At 42.9% G+C, this 25000-nt stretch overlaps 1 protein-coding gene across 4 annotated transcripts in view; it reads right to left on the bottom strand.

Moving 5' to 3' along the window:
- The window catches only part of prkcz (protein kinase C, zeta), a 70988-nt gene that overhangs the window by 33868 nt on the left and 12120 nt on the right, over positions 1–25000 (bottom strand). Inside the window, exon 1 of one of the 4 annotated variants that reach the window (XM_053236187.1) lies at positions 24577–24997. The exons of 1 other annotated variant lie outside the window; for it this stretch is intronic. Coding sequence is in view for 2 of the 3 variants with exons in the window: in XM_053236185.1 (XP_053092160.1) it covers positions 172–289 (118 nt within the window). In the remaining variant the exon portion in view is untranslated. Of the gene's footprint in view, positions 1–171; positions 577–1156; positions 1286–24576; positions 24998–25000 lie in introns of those variants that run through there. 2 more of the 4 variants (XM_053236186.1, XM_053236185.1) reach the window with 2 other exon arrangements.

Here is a 25000-nt window from a genome sequence, read left to right as displayed (position 1 = left end):
GTTCTGTGACGTTAAAGTGAGTCTGAAACACTGCAGGATAATAATAAACACTGAACACATCAGAATAAACACTGAACACATCAGAATAAACACTGAACACATCAGAATAAACACTGAACACATCAGAATAAACACTGAATAACACCAGAATAAACACTGAATAACACACACCTCCTGAGTGGAGAATCGCAGCTGTGAATCCAGCCATGATGATCGGCTCGGAGTGGACTGACCCGGGGCTCTGTGTGTGTGTGTGTGTGTAAAAGCCAGACGCTGGTGTAAAGGGCATGACTGGGGCGCCACTGCTTTCAGTTCACTTCCTCTTATTGTTAGGAAGCGACAGGAAGTAGACAGCAGATCATTTCCTCCACCATAACCCTCTAAATTAGAGCCCTAGATAGGGACAGAGTGCGCACTACTGAGTGCCCTAGTGCTGCGCACTTCACGTTACAGACACATGCATGTTGATATTAGATGATGAAGTATCCTGAGGTCTCAGAGCATCATTTCCAGTTTTCCTACGACGGCACGCGCCGAGTGTTTCATTCCTTACATTAAGCCATGCACACATCTGTAGAATTCATTTTAATCTAGAATTTATTTTACTGCAGAGTGACCACTTTTCTCTACTGCTCCTTAACTCATCGTTACACTTTGAGATTTTTTTCCTAAACTTCTGTGTATAATCGTGTGTGTGTGTGTGAGTGTGTGTGTATATGTGTGTGTGTGAGTGTGTTTATGTGTAACTCTGAGCCAAGTCTAAAAAAATTGATGATGTCATAATGCTTTATTTTTATTTTTCATCTGCTTCGTTTCAGACACACAGCGATCCGAGACTCTCTGTTCACCCTGTTCACACCACAGAAATCATGTGCTGCTCTCTAATTACAATCTCCTGTGTGTGTGTGTTTGTGTGTGCGTGTGTGTGCGTGTGTGTGCGTGTGTGTGCGTGCGTGTGTGTTTGCTATACACATTCCAGTCCCACCACAACAGCTGCACCCTTTCAATCAAATCATCAAAGCAACACTGACAGCATCATCAGCAACATCATCAGCTCTCCAAGGCATCACCGGCGTGCACGTGTGTGTGTGTGTATACGTGTGTGTGTGTGTATACGTGTGTGTGTGTGTGTCTGTGCGTGTGTGTGTGTGTATACCTTTCATGCGCAGGTAGAACAGCAGTGTTAGCAGCATTCCTTCTCCCTCGTGTGTGTGTAAATCCCTGTTACTGTTTCCCTTCCATCATCCCGACTCCAGCATCCGCTCACACACACTGAGTCGCTCATGCACACTGGTTCATGCTGCTTCTCCCTCCCTCCCTCCCACACACACACACACACACACACACACACACACACACACACACAGTCTGTGTGTATCAGGCGCTTGCTCAGCGCTCCTCCTCTTTTTGAGCATGCGCAGTTCACACCCATCAGCTATTTAAGGGATTTTCATTACAGCCACTGTGTGCAAAGCTGTCTCTCTCTCTCTGTCTCTCTTCCTGTCTCACTCTCCCTGTCTCTCTCTCTGTCTCTCTCTCTGTCTCATTCTCTCTGTCTCTCTCCCTGTCTCTCTCTCTCTGTCTCTCTCCCTGTCTCTCTCTCTGTCTCACTCTCTGTCTCATTCTCTCTGTCTCTCTCCCTGTCTCTCTCTCTCTGTCTCTCTCCCTGTCTCTCTCTCTGTCTCACTCTCTGTCTCATTCTCTCTGTCTCTCTCCCTGTCTCTCTCTCTCTGTCTCTCTCCCTGTCTCTCTCTCTGTCTCACTCCCTGTCTCATTCTCTCTTTCTCTCTCCCTGTCTCTCTCTCTGTCTCTCTCCCTGTCTCACTCTCTCTATCTCTCTCCCTGTCTCTCTCTCTGTCTCACTCTCTCTGTCTCTCTCCCTGTCTCATTCTCTCTGTCTCTCTTCCTGTCTCACTCTCCCTGTCTCTCTCTCTGTCTCTCTCCCTGTCTCTCTCTCTGTCTCATTCTCTCTGTCTCTCTCTCTCTCTGTCTCTCTCTCTCTCTGTCTCTCTCCCTGTCTTTCTCTCTCTGTCTCTCTCCCTGTCTCATTCTCTCTTTCTCTCTTCCTGTCTCACTCTCCCTGTCTCTCTCCCTGTCTCACTCTCTCTGTCTCTCTCCCTGTCTCTCTCTCTGTCTCATTCTCTCTGTCTCTCTCCCTGTCTCTCTCTCTCTGTCTCTCTCCCTGTCTCACTCTCTCTGTCTCTCTCCCTGTCTCATTCTCTCTGTCTCTCTCCCTGTCTCACTCTCTCTGTCTCTCTCAGTGTCTCTCTCTCTCTCTCTGTCTCACTCTCTGTCTCACTCTTTGTCTCTCTCCCTGTCTCTCTCTCTGTCTCATTCTCTCTGTCTCTCTCCCTGTCTCACTCTCTCTGTCTCTCTCCCTGTCTCATTCTCTCTGTCTCTCTCCCTGTCTCTCTCTCTCTCTGTCTCTCTCCCTGTCTCACTCTCTCTGTCTCTCTCAGTGTCTCTCTCTCTGTCTCACTCTCTGTCTCACTCTTTGTCTCTCTCCCTGTCTCACTCTCTCTGTCTCTCTCTCTCTCTGTCACTCTGTCTCTCTCCAGGTCTCACTCTCTCTGGCTCTCTCCCTGTCTCAATTTGTCTGTCTCAGCCTCTCTCTCTCTCTCTCTCTCTGTCTCTCTCTGTCTGTCACTGTCTGTCACTATCTATATCTGTCTCTCTCTCTTTCTGTCTCTTTCTGTGTGTCCCTCTGTCTCTTTCTTTTTCATTTCTCTATGTCAATCTGCTTTTGTCTTTCTAACTGTACATACAACTATGTATCTATAGTCCCTTGTGCATCAGTCTCTCTCCCTCTCCACTCGTTCTCTTTATCAGTTTATATACTGATGTGCACAATTATTCCTCTGTCTCATGAGGGATAACACTGGAGTGATGTAGCTCAAAGGTGTGTGCTGTAGTAAGTGTTCTGATCCAGCAGGGGGCAGCACTCACTCACTCACTCACTCACTCACACACTCTTCTGTGCTGTAATGGCTGACCTGCTTCTGTTGCGCTAAAAATAGAAACCTGTACACACACACACACACACACACACACACACACACTCTCTCTCTCTCTCTCTCTCTCTCTCTCTTGCTCTCTCACACACACATACACACACACACACACACACAATACTGATGACATCGTTATAATTTCTCAAAAATAATACACGTTCTGTTGTTCACACATTTATTTACAAGCGAATTGCCCAAAGCAGCCGAGGGTTAAACATCTCGCTCAAGAAGCCAGCAGTGGCAGTTTGCTGTTGCTGAGATTTAAACCCACAACCTTCTGACCAGTAGCCCAATGTCTTAACCTGCTATATTAGTGCATTGTACCTACTGTATGATAACACCACACACACACACACACACACACACACACACAGTCATTAATGAGAACTGAAATAAACACATATATGATCTCTTTAATTCACAACCATTAATCCAGCTGAATTCTTAACCAGATCTCAGGAACAGACTGAGAAAGTAAGGAAAGTGTGTTTAAGCAGATTTTTATTCTGCACACACACACACACACACACACACACACTCATTTCTCCAGTTTACCATTCCCAGACTATAATGTGTGGAAACATGGTCTGTTCTTTATTGGGGTGAATCCAGTAATAATAATCAGTGTCTATGACTGGGGCAGTCCATAATCAACACGCGGAAACGGGCGACATTGTCCCTAGACGAACTTCACAATAAAACTTCACACTCTCTACTGCACCACGCCCGGAGAGGGGGAATTCACAACACAGACCTTGGAGCTTAATTCTGATAAAACACAGAAAAGAGACTTTAATAAAAGCAAAAAGAAAAAAATAAAACATGTAGAATATATAAAACATTTATATAACAGATTACACTACAGTATACTAAACTACACTACAGTACACTACACTACAGTATACTATACTACACTACAGTATACTACACTACACTACAGTACACTACACTACAGTATACTATACTACACTACAGTATACTACACTACAGTATACTAAACTACAGTATACTAAACTACAGTACACTATACTACACTACAGTATACTACACTACACTACAGTACACTACACTACAGTATACTATACTACACTACAGTATACTACACTACAGTATACTAAACTACAGTACACTAAACTACACTACAGTATACTAAACTACAGTACACTATACTACACTACAGTGTACTACACTACAGTATATTACACTACAGTATACTATACTACACTACAGTATACTAAACTACAGTACACTATACTACACTACAGTACACTATACTACACTACAGTATACTACACTACAGTATACTAAACTACACTACAGTACACTATACTACACTACAGTATACTACACTACAGTATACTAAACTACACTACAGTACACTATACTACACTACAGTATACTACACTACAGTATACTAAACTACACTACAGTACACTATACTACACTACAGTATACTACACTACAGTATACTAAACTACACTACAGTACACTACACTACACTACAGTATACTAAACTACACTACAGTACACTATACTACACTACAGTATACTACACTACAGTATACTAAACTACACTACAGTACACTATACTACACTACAGTATACTACACTACAGTATACTAAACTACACTACAGTACACTATACTACACTACAGTACACTATACTACACTACAGTACACTACACTACAGTACAGTACACTACACTACAGTATACTATACTACACTACACTACAGTATACTATACTACACTACACTACAGTACACTATACTACACTACACTACAGTATACTACACTACAGTACACTACACTACACTACAGTATACTAAACTACAGTACACTATACTACACTACAGTATACTACACTACAGTATACTAAACTACACTACACTACAGTATACTATACTACACTACACTACAGTATACTATACTACACTACACTACAGTACACTATACTACACTACACTACAGTATACTACACTACAGTACACTACACTACACTACAGTACACTACACTACAGTATACTAAACTACAGTACACTATACTACACTACAGTATACTACACTACAGTATACTAAACTACACTACAGTACACTATACTACACTACAGTATACTACACTACAGTATACTAAACTACACTACAGTACACTAAACTACAGTACACTACACTACACTACAGTATACTATACTACACTACACTACAGTATACTAAACTACAGTACACTACACTACACTACAGTACACTATACTACACTACACTACACTACAGTATACTAAACTACACTACAGTACACTACACTACACTAAAGTATACTATACTACACTACACTACAGTACACTACACTACACTATACTACACTACACTACAGTACACTACACTACACTACAGTATACTACACTACACTACAGTATACTACACTACACTACAGTACACTACACTACAGTATACTACACTACACTACAGTACACTACACTACACTACAGTATACTACACTACACTACAGTATACTACACTACACTACAGTATACTACACTACACTATACTACACTACACTACAGTACACTACACTACACTACAGTATACTACACTACACTACAGTATACTACACTACAGTATACTACACTACACTACAGTACACTACACCACAGTATACTACACTACAGTATACTACACTACAGTACACTACACTACACTACAGTATACTACACTACAGTATACTACACTACACTACAGTACACTACACTACAGTATACTACACTACACTACAGTATACTACACTACAGTATACTACACTACAGTATACTATACTACACTACAGTATACTACAGTACACTACACTACAGTATACTATACTACACTACAGTACACTACAGTATACTAAACTACACTACAGTACACTACACTACAGTATACTATACTACACTACAGTACACTACAGTATACTATACTACACTACAGTACACTACAGTATACTATACTACACTACAGTATACTATACTACACTACAGTACACTACACTACACTACAGTATACTACACTACACTACACCACATCACACTGCACTTTATTACACTAGACTAAGCTAGACTACATTACAATATATGACAGTAAACTTCACTATATTACAGTATACTAAACAACACTACACTCACTTAAGTACACTACAGTATACTTCACTATGTCACAATACAGTATAGCATACTACACTCTAGTGCACTAAACTACACTACAGTAAACTACACTACAGTATGCTACACTCTAGTGCACTAAACCACACTACAGTAAACTACACTACAGTATGTTACACTCTAGTGCACTAAACCACACTACAGTAAACTACACTACAGTATGTTACACTCTAGTGCACTAAACTACACTACAGTAAACTACACCACAGTATGCTACACTCTAGTGCACTAAACTACACTACAGTAAACTACACTACAGTATGTTACACTCTAGTGCACTAAACTACAATACAGTAAACTACACTACAGAATGTTACACTCTAGTGCACTAAACTACACTACAGTAAACTACACTACAGTATGCTACACTCTAGTGCACTAAACTACACTACAGTAAACTACACCACAGTATGCTACACTCTAGTGCACTAAACTACACTACAGTAAACTACACTACAGTATGTTACACTCTAGTGCACTAAACTACACTACAGTAAACTACACTACAGAATGTTACACTCTAGTGCACTAAACTACACTACAGTAAACTACACTACAGTATGCTACACTCTAGTGCACTAAACTACACTACAGTAAACTACACCACAGTATGCTACACTCTAGTGCACTAAACTACACTACAGTAAACTACACCACAGTATGCTACACTCTAGTGCACTAAACTACACTACAGTAAACTACACTACAGTATGTTACACTCTAGTGCACTAAACTACACTACAGTAAACTACACTACAGTATGCTACACTCTAGTGCACTAAACTACACTACAGTAAACTACACCACAGTATGCTACACTCTAGTGCACTAAACTACACTACAGTAAACTACACCACAGTATGCTACACTCTAGTGCACTAAACTACACTACAGTAAACTACACTACAGTATGCTACACTCTAGTGCACTAAACTACACTACAGTAAACTACACTACAGTATGTTACACTCTAGTGCACTAAACTACACTACAGTAAACTACACTACAGAATGTTACACTCTAGTGCACTAAACTACACTACAGTAAACTACACCACAGTATGCTACACTCTAGTGCACTAAACTACACTACAGTAAACTACACTACAGTATGCTACACTCTAGTGCACTAAACTACACTACAGTAAACTACACTACAGTATGTTACACTCTAGTGCACTAAACTACACTACAGTAAACTACACTACAGTATGCTACACTCTAGTGCACTAAACTACACTACAGTAAACTACACTACAGTATGTTACACTCTAGTGCACTAAACTACACTACAGTATGCTACACTACAGTATGCTACACTCTAGTGCACTAAACTACACTACAGTAAACTACACTACACTAAACTGGACTATACCACATTATACTAAACTACGCTAAAACAACAATACTAAACAACACTACACCAAAATTCACTACAGTATACTCAACTACACCACAGCATACTGCAATAAAATACAAACAGTAAAATAAACTACAATGAAATATACCACAGTAAACCACACTACAGTAAACTACACTACAATAAGTTACATCACACTAAAATACACTACATTAAACTACACTAAAGTAAACTACAGTAAACTACACTACAGTTAACCTCACTATGGTAAACTACAGTAAACTACACTGCAGTAAACTACACTGCAGAAAATTAAACTACACCACGCTACAATACATTACAGTAAACTACAGTAAACTATATAAACTTCAGTACAGTAAACTACATTACGGTAGACTACAGTAAACTACACTACAGTATACTATATAAACTACAGTACAGTAAACTACAGTAAACTATATAAACTACAGTACAGTAAACTACATTACGGTAGACTACAGTAAACTACACTACAGTATACTATATAAACTACAGTACAGTAAACTACAGTAAACTATATAAACTACAGTACAGCAGACTACAGTAAACTACACTACAGTAAACTACACTACAGCAGACTACAGTAAACCACACTACAGTAAACTACATTAAACTACACTACTGTAGACTACAGTAAACTACACTACAGTAAACCATATAAACTACAGTACAGTAAACTACAGTAAACTATAAAAACTACAGTACAGTAAACTACAGTAAACTATATAATCTACAGTACACTAAACTACAGTAAACTATATAAACTCAAGTAAAGTAAACTACAGTAAACTATATAAACTACAGTACAGTAAACTACAGTAAACTATATAAACTACAGTACAGTAAACTACAGTAAACTATATAAACTACAGTACAGTAAACTACAGTACAGTAAACTACAGTACGTAGTTGCTGTAAGTGTGTATGCAGTCTGAATGCTTACAGACGACTGAAACAGAAAGTAAACACTTCAGTCCTCCACCTTCAGGAGATTAGTTACGGCTGAACTCCCTCTCGCTTTCTGCGCTAATCTTATCTGCGTCTTTCAGCAGAATAACTTTCAGGAGCTTGTGCAAGAATTTCCCAAATACCACACTGGTGAGAGAATCAGTGCGGGAACCGCCTTATCTTTGAACTTTGACCTTCTCTGGATAACGATAAGCTATAATATCACAGAGGAGGTGTTTAATTTCACACACAGAGACATAACACTTAAAAGTGTTTACTATGTAGTGCTCTAGAAGTCACTACTGAATAAATAAGTAGAGACTGTTACAGCTTTCTGGTTCCTAATGTGCTTTAATGTGGTCTGTAATGGCGGCTTAATGGAGTTAATGGTTCCTGATGGTTCCTGATGGTCCCTGATGGTTTCCCTAATTTTATTTGTGGGTTCTGGCTCTGATATAAGCTCTGAGCCTTCTGCACCTTCGGTTAGGGCAGAAACACACCACACCTCTGTAATACACATCAGTACAGAGTAGAGCTGTGATCTGAGACAGAGCCCATGTGATCACTCTCAGATTGGACACTGATCGGATTACTGTACATTATATTATTTGGTAATAATCCCGGTGAGAGATCAGAGCTTCAGCAGTGTGGATTTATTATATAACACCAGAGGATGAAGTGAAACTGAAACACACACAGAAACTTATTGCAAACCTGAACACACAACAACCTGAACACACAACGACCTGAACACACTGTAACGTCAACACACAACAGCATTAACACACAACAACCTGAACACACAACAACCTGAACACACAATGACCTGAACACACTGCAACGTCAACACACAACAACATGAACACACAACATGAACACACTGTAACGTCAACACACAACATGAACACACAACAACCTGAACACACAACGACCTGAACACACTGTAACGTCAACACACAACAACATGAACACACAACATGAACACACTGTAACGTCAACACACAACATGAACACACAACAACATGAACACACAACATGAACACACTGTAACGTCAACACACAACAACATGAACACACAACAACCTGAACACACAACAACCTGAACACACAATGACCTGAACACACTGCAACGTCAACACACAACAACATGAACACACAACATGAACACACTGTAACGTCAACACACAACATGAACACACAACAACCTGAACACACAACGACCTGAACACACTGTAACGTCAACACACAACAACATGAACACACAACAATGTCAACACACAATGACCTGAACACACATAACGTAAACACACAGTAACATCAACACAGTAACGTGAACACACAACAGTATTAACACAACAATGTGAACATAAAGCAATGCGAACACACAACAACATCAACACACAGTAATGTAAACACAGTAACGTGAACGCAGCAGTGTGAACACACAACAGTGTGAACACAACAACGTGAACACGCAACAACGTGAACACACAACAACGTTAACACACAGCAAAGTGAACACACAGCATCATGAACACAGAACAGCGTGAACACACAGCTTAGTTAAGTCTGATCTCAGAAATGCACCACATTAGTGACTGATTCATATTTCAAACTAATGATAAAAACATGATTAGTGTTAGAAGCACTGATTCTGTGGAGTACAACTCATTGATCTGTAAGCCCCGCCCTATTTTCTTGCCCCTCCAATCTCTGCTTAGCAACTGTTGCTATCTGATATAATCTTAGTAAAGTTTTCAGCACTTCAGCAGTGTGACAGAGTGACAGAGTAGTGGGCGGAGTCATTTCTAGAAAAATTTAAATCTATCAGCATTGGTCTGGTGTGTGTGTGTGTGTGTGTGTGTGTTATTTATATCAGCAGCTCAGTACTCATCTATTTCTGTTAAAGTCATGAATCTGAGCGCGACTCCTCGCATGAGCAGGTTCACAATCGGGTCAAACAGCAGTGATAAAAAATTTATAATGAATTATTCAGCACATAAATGAATATTAATGAGCACTTCGGCCAATCCAGAGAGCTACAGGACAGCGTTAGTGAACACAGTGATGTAATCGCTGACTCAGCATCACTCTACAGCTCACTCAGTAACACAGGCTGTGTGTGAGCAGGTCACAGCACGAACACAGTGTTTATAAGGTGTTTATTAACTGTTATTCATTAGTTATGTACATTTAGTTATGTTTATTCTCCACACGTCCACTCTCCGCACGTCCACTCTCTACATGTCCACTCTCCACACGTCCACTCTCTACATGTCCACTCTCTACGCGTCCACTCTCTACACGTCCACTCTCCACTCGTCTACTCTCCACACGTCCACTCTCCACACGTCCACTCTCCGCACGTCCACTCTCCGCACGTCCACTCTCCACGCGTCCACTCTCCACACGTCCACTCTCCACACGTCCACTCTCCACACGTCCACTCTCTACATGTCCACTCTCTACGCGTCCACTCTCTACACGTCCACTCTCCACACGTCCACTCTCTACATGTCCACTCTCCACTCGTCCACTCTCCACACGTCCACTCTCTACATGCCCACTCTCTACATGTCCACTCTCTACACGTCCACTCTCCACACGTCCACTCTCTGTATGTCCACTCTCCACACGTCCACTCTCTGTATGTCCACTCTCCACTCGTCCACTCTCCACACGTCCACTCTCCGCACGTCCACTCTCTACATGTCCACTCTCCGCACGTCCACTCTCCGCACGTCCACTCTCTACATGTCCACTCTCCACACGTCCACTCTCCACACGTCCACTCTCCTCACGTCCACTCTCCACACGTCCACTCTCTACACGTCCACTCTCCACACGTCCACTCTCTATATGTCCACTCTCCACACGTCCACTCTCTACACGTCCACTCTCCACACGTCCACTCTCCACACGTCCACTCTCCACACGTCCACTCTCTATATGTCCACTCTCCACACGTCCACTCTCCTCACATCCACTCTCCGCACGTCCACTCTCTACATGTCCACTCTCCACACGTCTACTCTCTACATGTCCACTCTCCACACGTCCACTCTCTACACGTCCACTCTCCACACGTCCACTCTCTGTATGTCCACTCTCCGCACGTCCACTCTCCGCACGTCCACTCTCCGCACGTCCACTCTCCACACGTCCACTCTCCACACGTCCACTCTCTGTATGTCCACTCTCCACTCGTCCACTCTCCACACGTCCACTCTCCGCACGTCCACTCTCTACATGTCCACTCTCCGCACGTCCACTCTCCGCACGTCCACTCTCTACATGTCCACTCTCCACACGTCCACTCTCCACACGTCCACTCTCCTCACGTCCACTCTCCACACGTCCACTCTCTACACGTCCACTCTCCACACGTCCACTCTCTATATGTCCACTCTCCACACGTCCACTCTCTACACGTCCACTCTCCACACGTCCACTCTCCACACGTCCACTCTCCACACGTCCACTCTCTATATGTCCACTCTCCACACGTCCACTCTCCTCACATCCACTCTCCGCACGTCCACTCTATACATGTCCACTCTCCACACGTCCACTCTCTACATGTCCACTCTCCACACGTCCACTCTTCACTCGTCCACTCTCCAATCGTCCACTCTCCACTCGTCCACTCTCTACACGTCCACTCTCCACACGTCCACTCTTCACTCGTCCACTCTCCACACGTCCACTCTCCACTCGTCCACTCTCTACACGTCCATTCTCCACATGTCCACTCTCCACATGTCCACTCTCCACACGTCCACTCTTCACTCGTCCACTCTCCACACGTCCACTCTCCACACGTCCACTCTCCACTCGTCCACTCTCTACACGTCCACTCTCCACTCGTCCACTCTCCACATGTCCACTCTCCGCACGTCCACTCTCCACTCGTCCACTCTCTACATGTCCACTCTCCACACGTCCACTCTCTATATGTCCACTCTCCGCACGTCCACTCTCCGCACGTCCACTCTTCACTCGTCCACTCTCCAATCGTCCACTCTCCACACGTCCACTCTCCACTCGTCCACTCTCCACTCGTCCACTCTCCACACGTCCACTCTCCACACGTCCACTCTTCACTCGTCCACTCTCCACACGTCCACTCTCCACTCGTCCACTCTCCACTCGTCCACTCTCTACACGTCCACTCTCCGCACGTCCACTCTCCACACGTCCACTCTCCACACGTCCACTCTCTACACGTCCACTCTCCACACGTCCACTCTCCACACGTCCACTCTCCACTCGTCCACTCTCCGCACGTCCACTCTCCGCACGTCCACTCTCCACTCGTCCACTCTCCACTCGTCCACTCTCTACATGTCCACTCTCCACACGTCCACTCTCTATATGTCCACTCTCCGCACGTCCACTCTCCGCACGTCCACTCTTCACTCGTCCACTCTCCAATCGTCCACTCTCCACACGTCCACTCTCCACTCGTCCACTCTCCACTCGTCCACTCTCCACACGTCCACTCTCTACATGTCCACTCTCCACACGTCCACTCTCCACACGTCCACTCTCCACTCGTCCACTCTCCGCACGTCCACTCTCCGCACGTCCACTCTCCACTCGTCCACTCTCCACTCGTCCACTCTCTACATGTCCACTCTCCACACGTCCACTCTCTATATGTCCACTCTCCGCACGTCCACTCTCCGCACGTCCACTCTTCACTCGTCCACTCTCCAATCGTCCACTCTCCACACGTCCACTCTCCACTCGTCCACTCTCCACTCGTCCACTCTCCACACGTCCACTCTCCACACGTCCACTCTTCACTCGTCCACTCTCCAATCGTCCACTCTCCACTCGTCCACTCTCCACTCGTCCACTCTCTACACGTCCACTCTCTACACGTCCACTCTCTATATGTCCACTCTCCACTCGTCCACTCTCTACACGTCCACTCTCCGCACGTCCACTCTCTACACGTCCACTCTCCACACGTCCACTCTCCACACGTCCACTCTCCACACGTCCACTCTCCTCACATCCACTCTCCACTCGTCCACTCTCCACACATCCACTCTCCACTCGTCCACTCTCCATATGTCCACTCTCCACACGTCCGCTCTCCACACGTCCACTCTCTACATGTCCACTCTCCACTCGTCCACTCTCCACACGTCCACTCTCCACTCGTCCACTCTCCACTCGTCCACTCTCTACACGTCCACTCTCCGCAAGTCCACTCTCCACACGTCCACTCTCTACATGTCCACTCTCTACACGTCCACTCTCTACATGTCCACTCTCCACACGTCCACTCTCCACACGTCCACTCTCTATATGTCCACTCTCCACTCGTCCACTCTCTACACGTCCACTCTCCGCACGTCCACTCTCTACACGTCCACTCTCCACATGTCCACTCTCCTCACATCCACTCTCCTCACATCCACTCTCCATATGTCCACTCTCCACATGTCCACTCTCCTCACGTCCACTCTCCACACGTCCGCTCTCCACACGTCCACTCTCTACATGTCCACTCTCCACTCGTCCACTCTCCACACGTCCACTCTCCACACATCCACTCTCCACACGTCCACTCTCCTCACATCCACTCTCCACTCGTCCACTCTCCATAAGTCCACTCTCCTCACATCCACTCTATACATGTCCACTCTCCACTCGTCCACTCTCCATATGTCCACTCTCCACATGTCCACTCTCCTCACGTCCACTCTCTACACGTCCGCTCTCCACACGTCCACTCTCTACATGTCCACTCTCCACTCGTCCACTCTCCACACGTCCACTCTCCACACATCCACTCTCCTCACATCCACTCTCCACACGTCCACTCTCCTCACATCCACTCTCCACTCGTCCACTCTCCACACGTCCACTCTCCTCACATCCACTCTCCATAAGTCCACTCTCCACACGTCCACTCTCCGCATGTCCACTCTCCACACATCCATTCTCCACATGTCCACTCTCCACACGTCCACTCTCTACACGTCCACTCTCCACTCGTCCACTCTCCGCACGTCCACTCTCCACTCGTCCACTCTCCACACATCCACTCTCTACACGTCCACTCTCCACTCGTCCACTCTCCACATGTCCACTCTCCACACGTCCACTCTCCGCATGTCCACTCTCCACACATCCATTCTCCACTCGTCCACTCTCCACACGTCCACTCTCTACACGTCCACTCTCCACTCGTCCACTCTCCGCACGTCCACTCTCCACTCGTCCACTCTCTACATGTCCACTCTCTACACGTCCACTCTCCTCACGTCCACTCTCTACATGTCCACTTTCTACATGTCCACTCTCCTCACGTCCACTCTCTACATGTCCACTCTCTACACGTCCACTCTCCTCACGTCCACTCTCTACATGTCCACTCTCTACACGTCCACTCTCCTCACGTCCACTCTCTACATGTCCACTTTCTACATGTCCACTCTCTATACGTCCACTCTCCACTTGTCCACTCTCCGCACGTCCACTCTCCACTCGTCCACTCTCCACTCGTCCACTCTCCACACATCCACTCTCTATACGTCCACTCTCCACACATCCACTCTCCGCATGTCCACTCTCTACATGTATATGGTGATATTTAATAATTTTCTGTTGTCACATACCGCTAGGCAGTTCGTAAACAAAGGGAACCTGCTGTTAGTTTAACAGTAAGTAGACTCGTATTTTGACTAGCCTGGTTGCAGAAGAAGAAAACACCAATTTGAAGAGCATTAAACAGCATTTTAGACCCCACCCACTCATCCAAACTAACAATCAACCTGTATGTTCAATTTGCACATGATAACCATTAAATGATGAGTTGAGACGATTTCTGTTTGTCCTGCTATAGAAAAAAACCAATAAGATGTTTTTGTTTTTATAAATTTAAATTTAATGCAGAAAGAAAACCCACTGAGTCCCTTAACCAGGCTCGAGGCAGTTCTGTTACTCTGTGAGCTCAGGTGAAGGTCATTAGATGAGGATCGCGTTCCTGGCTTCAGGAGTACAAATTACCCACAATGCACTGCTCTAGTCTGATTTTCAAAATGACAGATGAACCTACTGAAAATTTCTAAACTATAACATTTGATTGTTTGTGTTCATGTTAGGCTTCGTCATGTTCACGTTACAGAAAAGACGAGGCGGCGACTCAGAAAACAGTGGTTACTATGGCAACACAATAGTTACCATTCTGCCCTATAAATAAATACTTATAGAAAGAATAAAAGAGGAGGATTAGACACTGTGGTTACTTTCAGCTCCTTGAGAGGATTTGTTTTATTAAAGGGAAGTTGCAGGTCAAATCCCAAACCTGTGAGTGGTGCAGTTGTGTAAGATTTAAACCCGTCATCACGAGGAGGTGAGTTTGAATCCCGACAAAGGAGTGTGTGAGAATGTAACTGTGCTGTGTGGGAGGGACTTCCTGCCTCACCTGTCAATCACAGCACTTTACACTTCTGCATCATACATCCTTCAATGTCTGATCACATGACCCAAAGGACCCTCAGGCTATGACATCATTTCCTATGTTTCATGGAATGGTGCCAGTCTGAAATATCCCATCATGGCACTGCCAGTGTCGCCATGGGAGATGAGATCACCACGGTAACACCATGGCAACAATGGCTTATTCTGAAGCCAGAGAGAATAGCCAATGTGTGTGTGTGTGTGTGTGTGAGTGTGAGTGTGTGTTGCAGATTGGTAAAAAGTTCTACCTGGTACTGCAAGTTTAAACTGAGGGTCAGGAGTGAGCTCAGCCTTATAAACACACCATCATCATCACCATCATCATCATCATCATCATCATCATCACAGCTGTCTCTCCATGTCAAAGCTGAGTTTGTTAGCATTAGCATTAGCATCCTCTGACTCTATGATAAGTCTCAGAGCAGCTCAATAATGAAATAAGTGAATCTTCTCGCTAATGTGTTTCCCAATAATGCAGTGACAATCTGAGTTTATGAGCTGTGACACACACACACACACATCAGCATCTCCACTCCATGTTAAACTAAATACATTCTGCAGGTTTCAGCTGGAGGATGAGGTTGTGATGAAGCTCCCAGCTGTATGCTAATTAATGCTTTAGCCTGATCTCTAATTGGATAATTGAGAGTAATTAAAGGAAATGAGCGTTTCTCACTGAGCAGATACAGAGAGGATCATAACGCGCAAACCAGCGGAGTTTAACACCATCTCACACTGATAAACCTGCCTCTGTGGTTAGTCCGGAGTCAGGGCGGGGGAAGGGGGCGGAGTTAAGAGCAGGGGCGGAGTTAGCAGTGTGAGAAAGGGATGGAGCTGGAAACACACAAAATTTAGTCAGAAATGATGAAACAATTTTTTTTTAAAAAATGTGTTAAAATGACAGAAAACAACTGAGCAGAGAGAATCATAAGGTGGTGATGAAGTGGAGTTACCATCCTGACGTTGATATTTTCCTATAACAGCATGTCTGTAAGTGGTTTATTCCTCTTACACCACAGCAATTAGCCAACAATTACAATTTTTATTTATTAAAGAACAACATGTCATGCTTTTTTATCCATCAGTGAGACAAGTGAGTTCCTGTTGTCGCTTACGTTATAGCAGCTATAAACACTCGTTCCCTCACCAGCCTCTCTTTATTCTCTCTCTTCAAGTTAATAAGAGAAAATCATCACAGCTTGTTCCGCACGTTACTGAGAAACCGCAAAGAAGCGTAAACTCCTCTGTCCTGAAGACGTCTGAAAACTTAAAGTTACAGCTTTACCTCTGACTGTTACAAAGCGCTGACACTGTCATTTACAGTGAAGAAGACATCAATTCGACTCAATTTTATTTGTATCGTGTTTTTAACAATGGACATTGTGACAAAGCAGCTTTACAGAAATCCAGATATAAGATTTTAATTTAAATTTATCCTTAATGAGCGAGCCAGAGGCGACGGTGGTGAAGACTTGAGAGGAACCAGACTCAAAAGGGAACCCATCCTCATCTGGGTGCTAACGGATAGTGCGATTATAAATCACTACTCTTCATCACGCAGAGGAACTTTACGGCATCTGTCTAAAATCATCCTCACTCCAGCACTAACAGGCCATGACCTGAGAATAGCATGAAGCTAAAAGCATGTTAGCACTGAACAGTGTGAGTTGTACAGTGAGATCAGCCAACGTTAAACAGGACACCTCAACTCATCAGTTACTCTTCTTTTTCACCAAAGCACATCTCCTAAAAGTTGTTTTATAACATTTTTATTACTTCCTGAATTTATACTCCATCAGTTTTAAATTACAGATTCGGCTCACAGAGTTTTTATTTAAAGAAAGAGACTGTGAGGATGAAGAGACAGGAGATCCATCACGCTGCAGGAGAATCAGCTTTACACCAAATTCATCATTCATCATACATGTCACTGGGCCTCATTTATCAGTATTTTAATAAAGTTGTGTGTAAATGTTAGTGTAAGACAAACCAAACTAATAATGTCCACCATATTTACCAAAGTTTCAGTAACTCTAAATTACCAGGTGCGTGGAAGGCACAGGTGATTTGCATTTGGTGACGCCCACAAAACTCCATAAAAGGCAAAGCTCTGAAAGTACCTGCAAGTCCACAATCTGGAGCTGAGTTACAGAAAAGGTCAAGTAGATGTGAATTAACTGAGGTGAAAAAAAAAAGTGTTTGACTTAAAAATGTTTTTTTTTTTTTATCCAAGTGTCTCTCGGCCAGAAATCCCTCGATGCCGTGTTAGAAAAGCAGAAGGAGCCGTGTCCACAGGAAGTGAACGAGCCACAGCACACTAGGGAGTGTACGACACACTGCAGCTCGAGACACACAAGATCGGTCACTTATCGGTCACTTAGTGCTGGCAGAAGCGTCTGAGCCCTACAGCGCCTCCGTTAATACAGCAGCATTTCTTCTTAATTAAATGACTGGTCTTTATTCTTCCTAATTTATTTATGGATTTATCTTGGCCTGCTTTCTTTATTTTTTCATATTTTACATTTCTTTAGTTAATGCCATTAATATTAAACGACTGGGTTTCACACAAGTTTCGTTGAATTTGTACTAAAAAAACACAAGCTGTTTAAACTAGAGAGAGTAATCTCTATATAAAAGTACAGTAACTGATCACGGTTTTATAAGATCTAAAGTCCATCATGTCGAGGTTTACAGTGGTTAGTCTTTTTATGTGGAAATTTACACACACTCAGGAGAAGGATACCAACTTTTTTACTAAAATTATCGGATTTTCATGAACACCATATTTCTTGTGTAAATGCTCGAATGAACGTTTTACAACTAAATCTGTTTGTGTCCAGTTTTATAAGTGAGGCTCAATGAAAGTGAAGACTCAGTGTGGGAACACACACACACACGCACACACACACACACACACCTGCACTATAAACACTACACTGGGATTCTCTTGACTAATTACTGCTGGACCATATAACAATACAATATTATCATGATCAACGATGTCAATAATTGACCAGATAGCAACACAAATACACACAACATAATGCCCAATGCAGGACTGTGCAAAAGTCTTTGGCACAGAAACGCTGTAGAGCAAAGACGCCTTCAAAAATAATGAAATTAAATGTTTCTACATTAAAAAAAATATTCTAAAGACCAGTAAGTGTTACTGAGCATCTTGCAGAAGCAGCCACAGTTCTTCTGGAGACTTTGACTGTCGACTCGCTTCTTATTTCTGCAGCGAAACCCAGCAGCCTTCATTATGTTTTTATCTGAAAAGTGTCTCTTATGGAATCTGCTGCTTTCTTTACTGACATACAAACATTTTTCTGGAACATTTCATTTTGTGCTGAAAAACTAATGTTTGGAATCTGAAACATTTTTGTACTGAATCAATAATGTAGAAGTCAGAAAATAAACATCTATAACAAAGTTAAACAAAAAAACAGGGTTCCAAGACTTTTGCACAGTACTACACACTGACTACTGAACATCATAATGCACAATATACTGACTAATGTTCATCATTGTGAGTAATGAGCGTGACTATGCTCACTATAAAAATACTCTCTGACTCAAATCAATCAATATACTGACGAAACTCCTAAAGGTCTTTATGCTGAGTATTTTCACACTGCGTTTAAAATACTGGCTACTGAACATTACAGGCTTGACTACTGAATGTAATAATGTTCACTATACTGACTAGCCTGCAAAATACTGAGTACTGGACAATGTCTCATTCTGTACAGACTACTGAATTTCAACGTTTAAGCTACTGACTGATTACTGAACAGCAGTGTTTAAGTTACAGAGTAATGAACCTCTGAATACACAATACTGAGCAGCAATGACTACTGACTACTGAACCACATCACGTTCAGCAATAAGAGACCGTACATCAAAACAAATGTATACGTGTGCAGAACAAGAGAGAAACAGAGAAAGAAGGGGGAGGAAAAGAGAAGAAAAAGGTAAAGAGAGAGAGAGAGAGAGAGAGAGAGAGAGAGAGAGGTAAAGGAGACGCAGAAATGGAAGATTATTAGCTGAGCAGAGCAAAAGTAGACAGAGAGGAGGAGAGAGGAAGTGACATCACTGGAGAGAGAGACAGCATGGGATAATGGGATAAAGAGAGACAGAGAGAGAGTGGGAGAGGAAAAACATGGAGGAGGAGAGAGAAATAGTGCAGATACACTTAATGAGCAGGAAAGATTGTCTAGCGTGGGAGAAAAAGACAAAGAGAGAGAGAGAAGAAGGAATGAGTTTCCATCACTCCATTATATCCTACTTTAAAACCATCCTCCTTTCAGAAATGCTAAACTATAAACACATCATCATTCCATCATAAATATCCACTTCACCCAAACATCATCCAGCACACAGCGTAATAACGATAATAATAATAATAATAATAATAATAATAATAATAATAATAAACCTTCTGAAAGCTGAACCACTGCACATTTACTTCACACTATTTTAATGACGTTCACTTTCTGTCTTTCTCTATTGTTTAGAAACGCTCGATAAAACTTAACATAAAAATTCAACTTAGACTTCAAAAAAAGCAATTATTATTTTTCTTCATTTAACGATCAGAATCTTCAGGAGAAAGTTTCACAAAAGGAACGCGATGTGCATTTATTTCTTTTAGAGCTTTAGATCATCCTGAATGATTTCCAGCAGCTTCATGAAGTTTATAACGAGTTCATGATGAGTTTATAATCTCACGTTTATACGTCACAGATAAAACAAAAACGTGCAGGAGTTAAATCAGTTCAATTATTATTATTATTATTATTATTATTATTATTATTATTATTATTGTGGGTGAATTCCTCATATTTGTTGCTCACACATTAGTGATGTAATTACTGTACGTTGCATATCAACTCCTGAGAAGTGAAGGAGTCCGAATCGATACTGAGAGGGTGTTTTTCTGCAGCGGTGCTGTTTCTCTGCTGCATTATGATGAAAGGTGAAAGTGCGAAAGTGTGAAATGATGCCTTGATTGCGGGAAACTAAAATAGAATATAAATTTCACTGCTAACTTCTACCTGCTACAGCGACACTTTTATAAGCAGCCTCGGCTCGCCGTGTTCAGAAACTCCACTCGCCCGTTTAATCGTGATGATGTGATTAAGATTTAATGCGTCAGTGTAAAATACTGAAAGCCTGAAAGACTACTGACAATGCCTTCAACATTTTAATTATTTATAAGAAAGCACTTTTAAAATACACACATTTATTCATTCAACAGATTATTTTATGCTCACCAACTGACAAGCGAAGCAGAAATGAGTCCAGGCTCAGGCTCAAACAAACAAAAACAAACAAACAAACAAACAAATAAATAAATAAGCTCTAATCAAATATCATTCAGTCTCACAGAGTGAAAAGAAAAGATGTTTTTTGAGTGAGTTTTAACAGCAGGCTACATCACAGGGTCCGAATTTACTGACTACTGAACCACTACTGAACATTAGAGTGTTGAACATACTGACTGCTGAACATCAGAATTTATAACATTTAATATTTGACTACTGAACAGAGTGTTCACTATATAGTTAATTTTTCTGAACACCTTCATTGAATCATTCTATAAAAATGACTAGTAGACATGGCACCCTTCAGTACCTACAGCATGGGTCCGGCATCACACTCTCGACTGAATATTAATGTATTTTGAACAAAAATAGTGTTTATTACGCTGTGTGTTGAAGATTATACTGATATACACAGCGGCCCCAAAAAGTATTTGTACACTTAAGCCACACCCACAAATGTATAAGTTTCACTGCATTAGAAATCAACATGTCAAAGCAAGTGGAATTTATTTTAAAGGAAGATAGCACAAGCTTTTCAAGCAAAACATTTCCCAAAAATGGAGCGTTATGTTTAAAAATATAAAAATAATAGATACGACTATTCAAAATTAGACAATAAAGTACTTGGACACTTAAGCCTATTCTGGCTGTCACAGTTAATCCGTAGTTAATGTGATGAAGTGCACCATGTGGTTCCTCTGCTAGGGCTCCTGAGACTGAAGGCAAACTGACTTCCTACATTCACTATAAACTGCACTGGGACCATGAACTTTTCACATGTCCAGAAAGACAGCAGCTTCTGAAGAACTGTCTTATTTTAAGATGAATCCAAATGGAACTTGGATGGATCTGATGGTAGAGATGAGAAAGCCAGGAGAAGAATTGCAACCAAACTGCACTAAGGGTTCTATAAAGCATGAAGGAGGCTGAGGCTGTTTTTCCTACAGTGCTGTTGGTGACCTTGTGTTCACTGATGGCATCATGAACTCAGAAGTGTACAGAAGTGTACCTGACCTACACCCCACGACCCCGACCTAAACCCTACGACCCCGACCTACACCCCACGACCCTCATCTAAACCCCACGACCCTCATCTACACCCCACGACCCTGACCTACACCCTACGACCCTCATCTAAACCCTACAGCCCCGACCTAAACCCCACGACCCTCATCTAAACCCCATGACCCCGACCTACACCCCACGACCCCGACCTAAACCCCACGACCCCGACCTACACCCCACGACCCCGACCTACACCCCACGACCCCGACCTACACCCTACGACCCTGACCTACACCCTACGACCCCGACCTACACCCCACGACCCCGACCTAAACCCCATGACCCTCATCTAAACCCCACGACCCTCATCTACACCCCACGACCCTGACCTAAACCCTGTAGATTGTTGATGCTCTAGTGTGGAGGAACTGAAAGTTCTGTTGGCGGAAACTTCCACTGCTACTGTTACAGAAACTGGTTGATTTCAGACCCAGACGCTGACAAGCAGTTCTCCAAAACGAAGGATGTGAACTAAATACTAAAACACTGAAAACACGGTAACTGTGATCTTTAATGACGCCAATATTGAGTGTCCAAATATGTTTTGTCTAATTTTGAACAGTATATCTATTATCTTTATATTTTTAAAAATAATAATCAATTTTTTGGGAAATGTTTTGCTTGAAAAACTTGTGCTATCTTTCATTAAAATAAATGCCACTTGGTTTGACATGTTGTTTTCTAATACAGTGAAAAAGTGCGGTTTAAGTGACCAAACACTTTTTATGTACAGCTTTTATATATGTGTATATAAAATGCTTTATGCTACTCAATACCCTGAACATCACAGTGTTCAACATACTGACTACTGAACATCACATTTTCTATATGAGCTTCTGAAAATTCACAAATTAAATATAGTGAAAAGGAGCACGACCGCGTTCAGTCCACAGACTACTGAACATTACAGTTTACTCGACATCAGACAGTTCAGTACATGTAAACTCCTGAACACCGAACACTCCGTGTGTTTCTAATAACTACATTATTACTTATACTAAACATTTAGTTTTTATTTATGGAACTTACACACTTATAAACATTTTAACTATGCTGGTTCAGGTTTAATTCTACGTAAAGTACTTTTATCTGCATTTAATTTTTAGTATTATTATTATTTAGACAGTCTAAAGCAGACATGCCCAGGACGAAGTGGTTAAGAAGTATGCATTTGGTTCTGCTCGTGCACAGAGACGTACAATTATCCATTGTTGCATTAAAACTAATCCGGGGACGGTGTGAATGAGACGCCTTGTGTTTTCACATCTGCACACACACACACACACACACACACACACACACACACACACACACACTAGTTCTCGGTATGCTACGTGCTATGTTTGGGTGCAGCTCGGCTAATTTTGTCAGACCTGAATAATACATGAGTGTCTATTTACACCTCAGAGAGAGAGAGAGAGAGAGAGAGAGAGAGAGAGAGAGAGAACGAGAAAGATAAACCATAATGACATAAATATCCATCACACACACAGACACACAAACACACTTCCCTCCTCAATCATCACTCCATCACGAGACATTTCAACACCTCAGAAAACATCAGGTGATACAGATTGTCACATACCATCACACTTCTTAGGGTGCATCGGAGATTTGGGACACGACCGAGATTTCTTTTGTGCACAAAACTAGCAAGAGATGGAGAGCCTCTCCTCTATCTGTCTTTCTGTTTGCCTCTCCCTTTGAGTAAAGACTGCCAGGTAGGCAATATTAATCTCACACACACACACACACAAACACACACACACACACACACACACACACACACACACACTTGCTAAGAGGTTTTTAGCAAAACACGCCTGACCAGCAGGACTTGTGGCCAAAACAACACTGCAAAGAGAGAGAGAGAGAGAGAGAGAGAGAGAGAGAGAAGCTAAAAGATGACAGTATCTCGTTTGCTTTACCGCCCTACATACACACACACACACACACACACACACAGAGTATAGGATGCTAGCCAGGCATCTTCTCCTCCAGCTAGCTCAATGTCAGCCGCATCCCAACACAAAGACATGCTGTCAGCTGGACAATTAGATGCAGGAATGAATAGATGGGTGGATGGATAGATGGATGGATGGATGGATGGAAGGATAGAAGGATGGATGGATGGGTGGGTGTTGTATTTCCTGCTCACCAATTCAGCTTTCCTCCTTTTCTGCTCCCTTCAGCGCTTTTCTGTCTCTGTGTAAGCACCGGCCCACGAGCTGCACATCCCTCCCTCCTTCCCTTCCTCCCTCCTTCCCTTCCTCCCTCTCTCCCTCTCTTCTTGCTCCTTATTTGTATTTTCCTGTCCCTCCCTCTCTGCTCTATCGCTCTCTCTGTCTGATGAGCATCAGGGATGAAGCAGAAGGGAGTGCCGTCTATACCAAATACACACCATTTCTCACTCCTCTCCTCCTCTTCCTCTCTGCCTCTCTCTCTGTCTCTCTATCCCTCGCTCAGGGTGTAGTCCCCCGAGTGCTGGGGCAAACAGCTGAAGGGTTTAAAGGAAAACCTGGCATGGAAACAAAGGACCAGACTGGGCTCTGTGTGTGTGTGTGTGTGTGTGTGTGCGCACG

Source organism: Pangasianodon hypophthalmus, chromosome 8, assembly GCF_027358585.1.
Source record: "Pangasianodon hypophthalmus isolate fPanHyp1 chromosome 8, fPanHyp1.pri, whole genome shotgun sequence".
NCBI classification, from domain to species: domain Eukaryota; kingdom Metazoa; phylum Chordata; class Actinopteri; order Siluriformes; family Pangasiidae; genus Pangasianodon; species Pangasianodon hypophthalmus.
The sequence above is the reverse complement of the archived record's forward strand: the minus strand, read 5'-3'. Positions and strand labels throughout refer to the sequence as shown.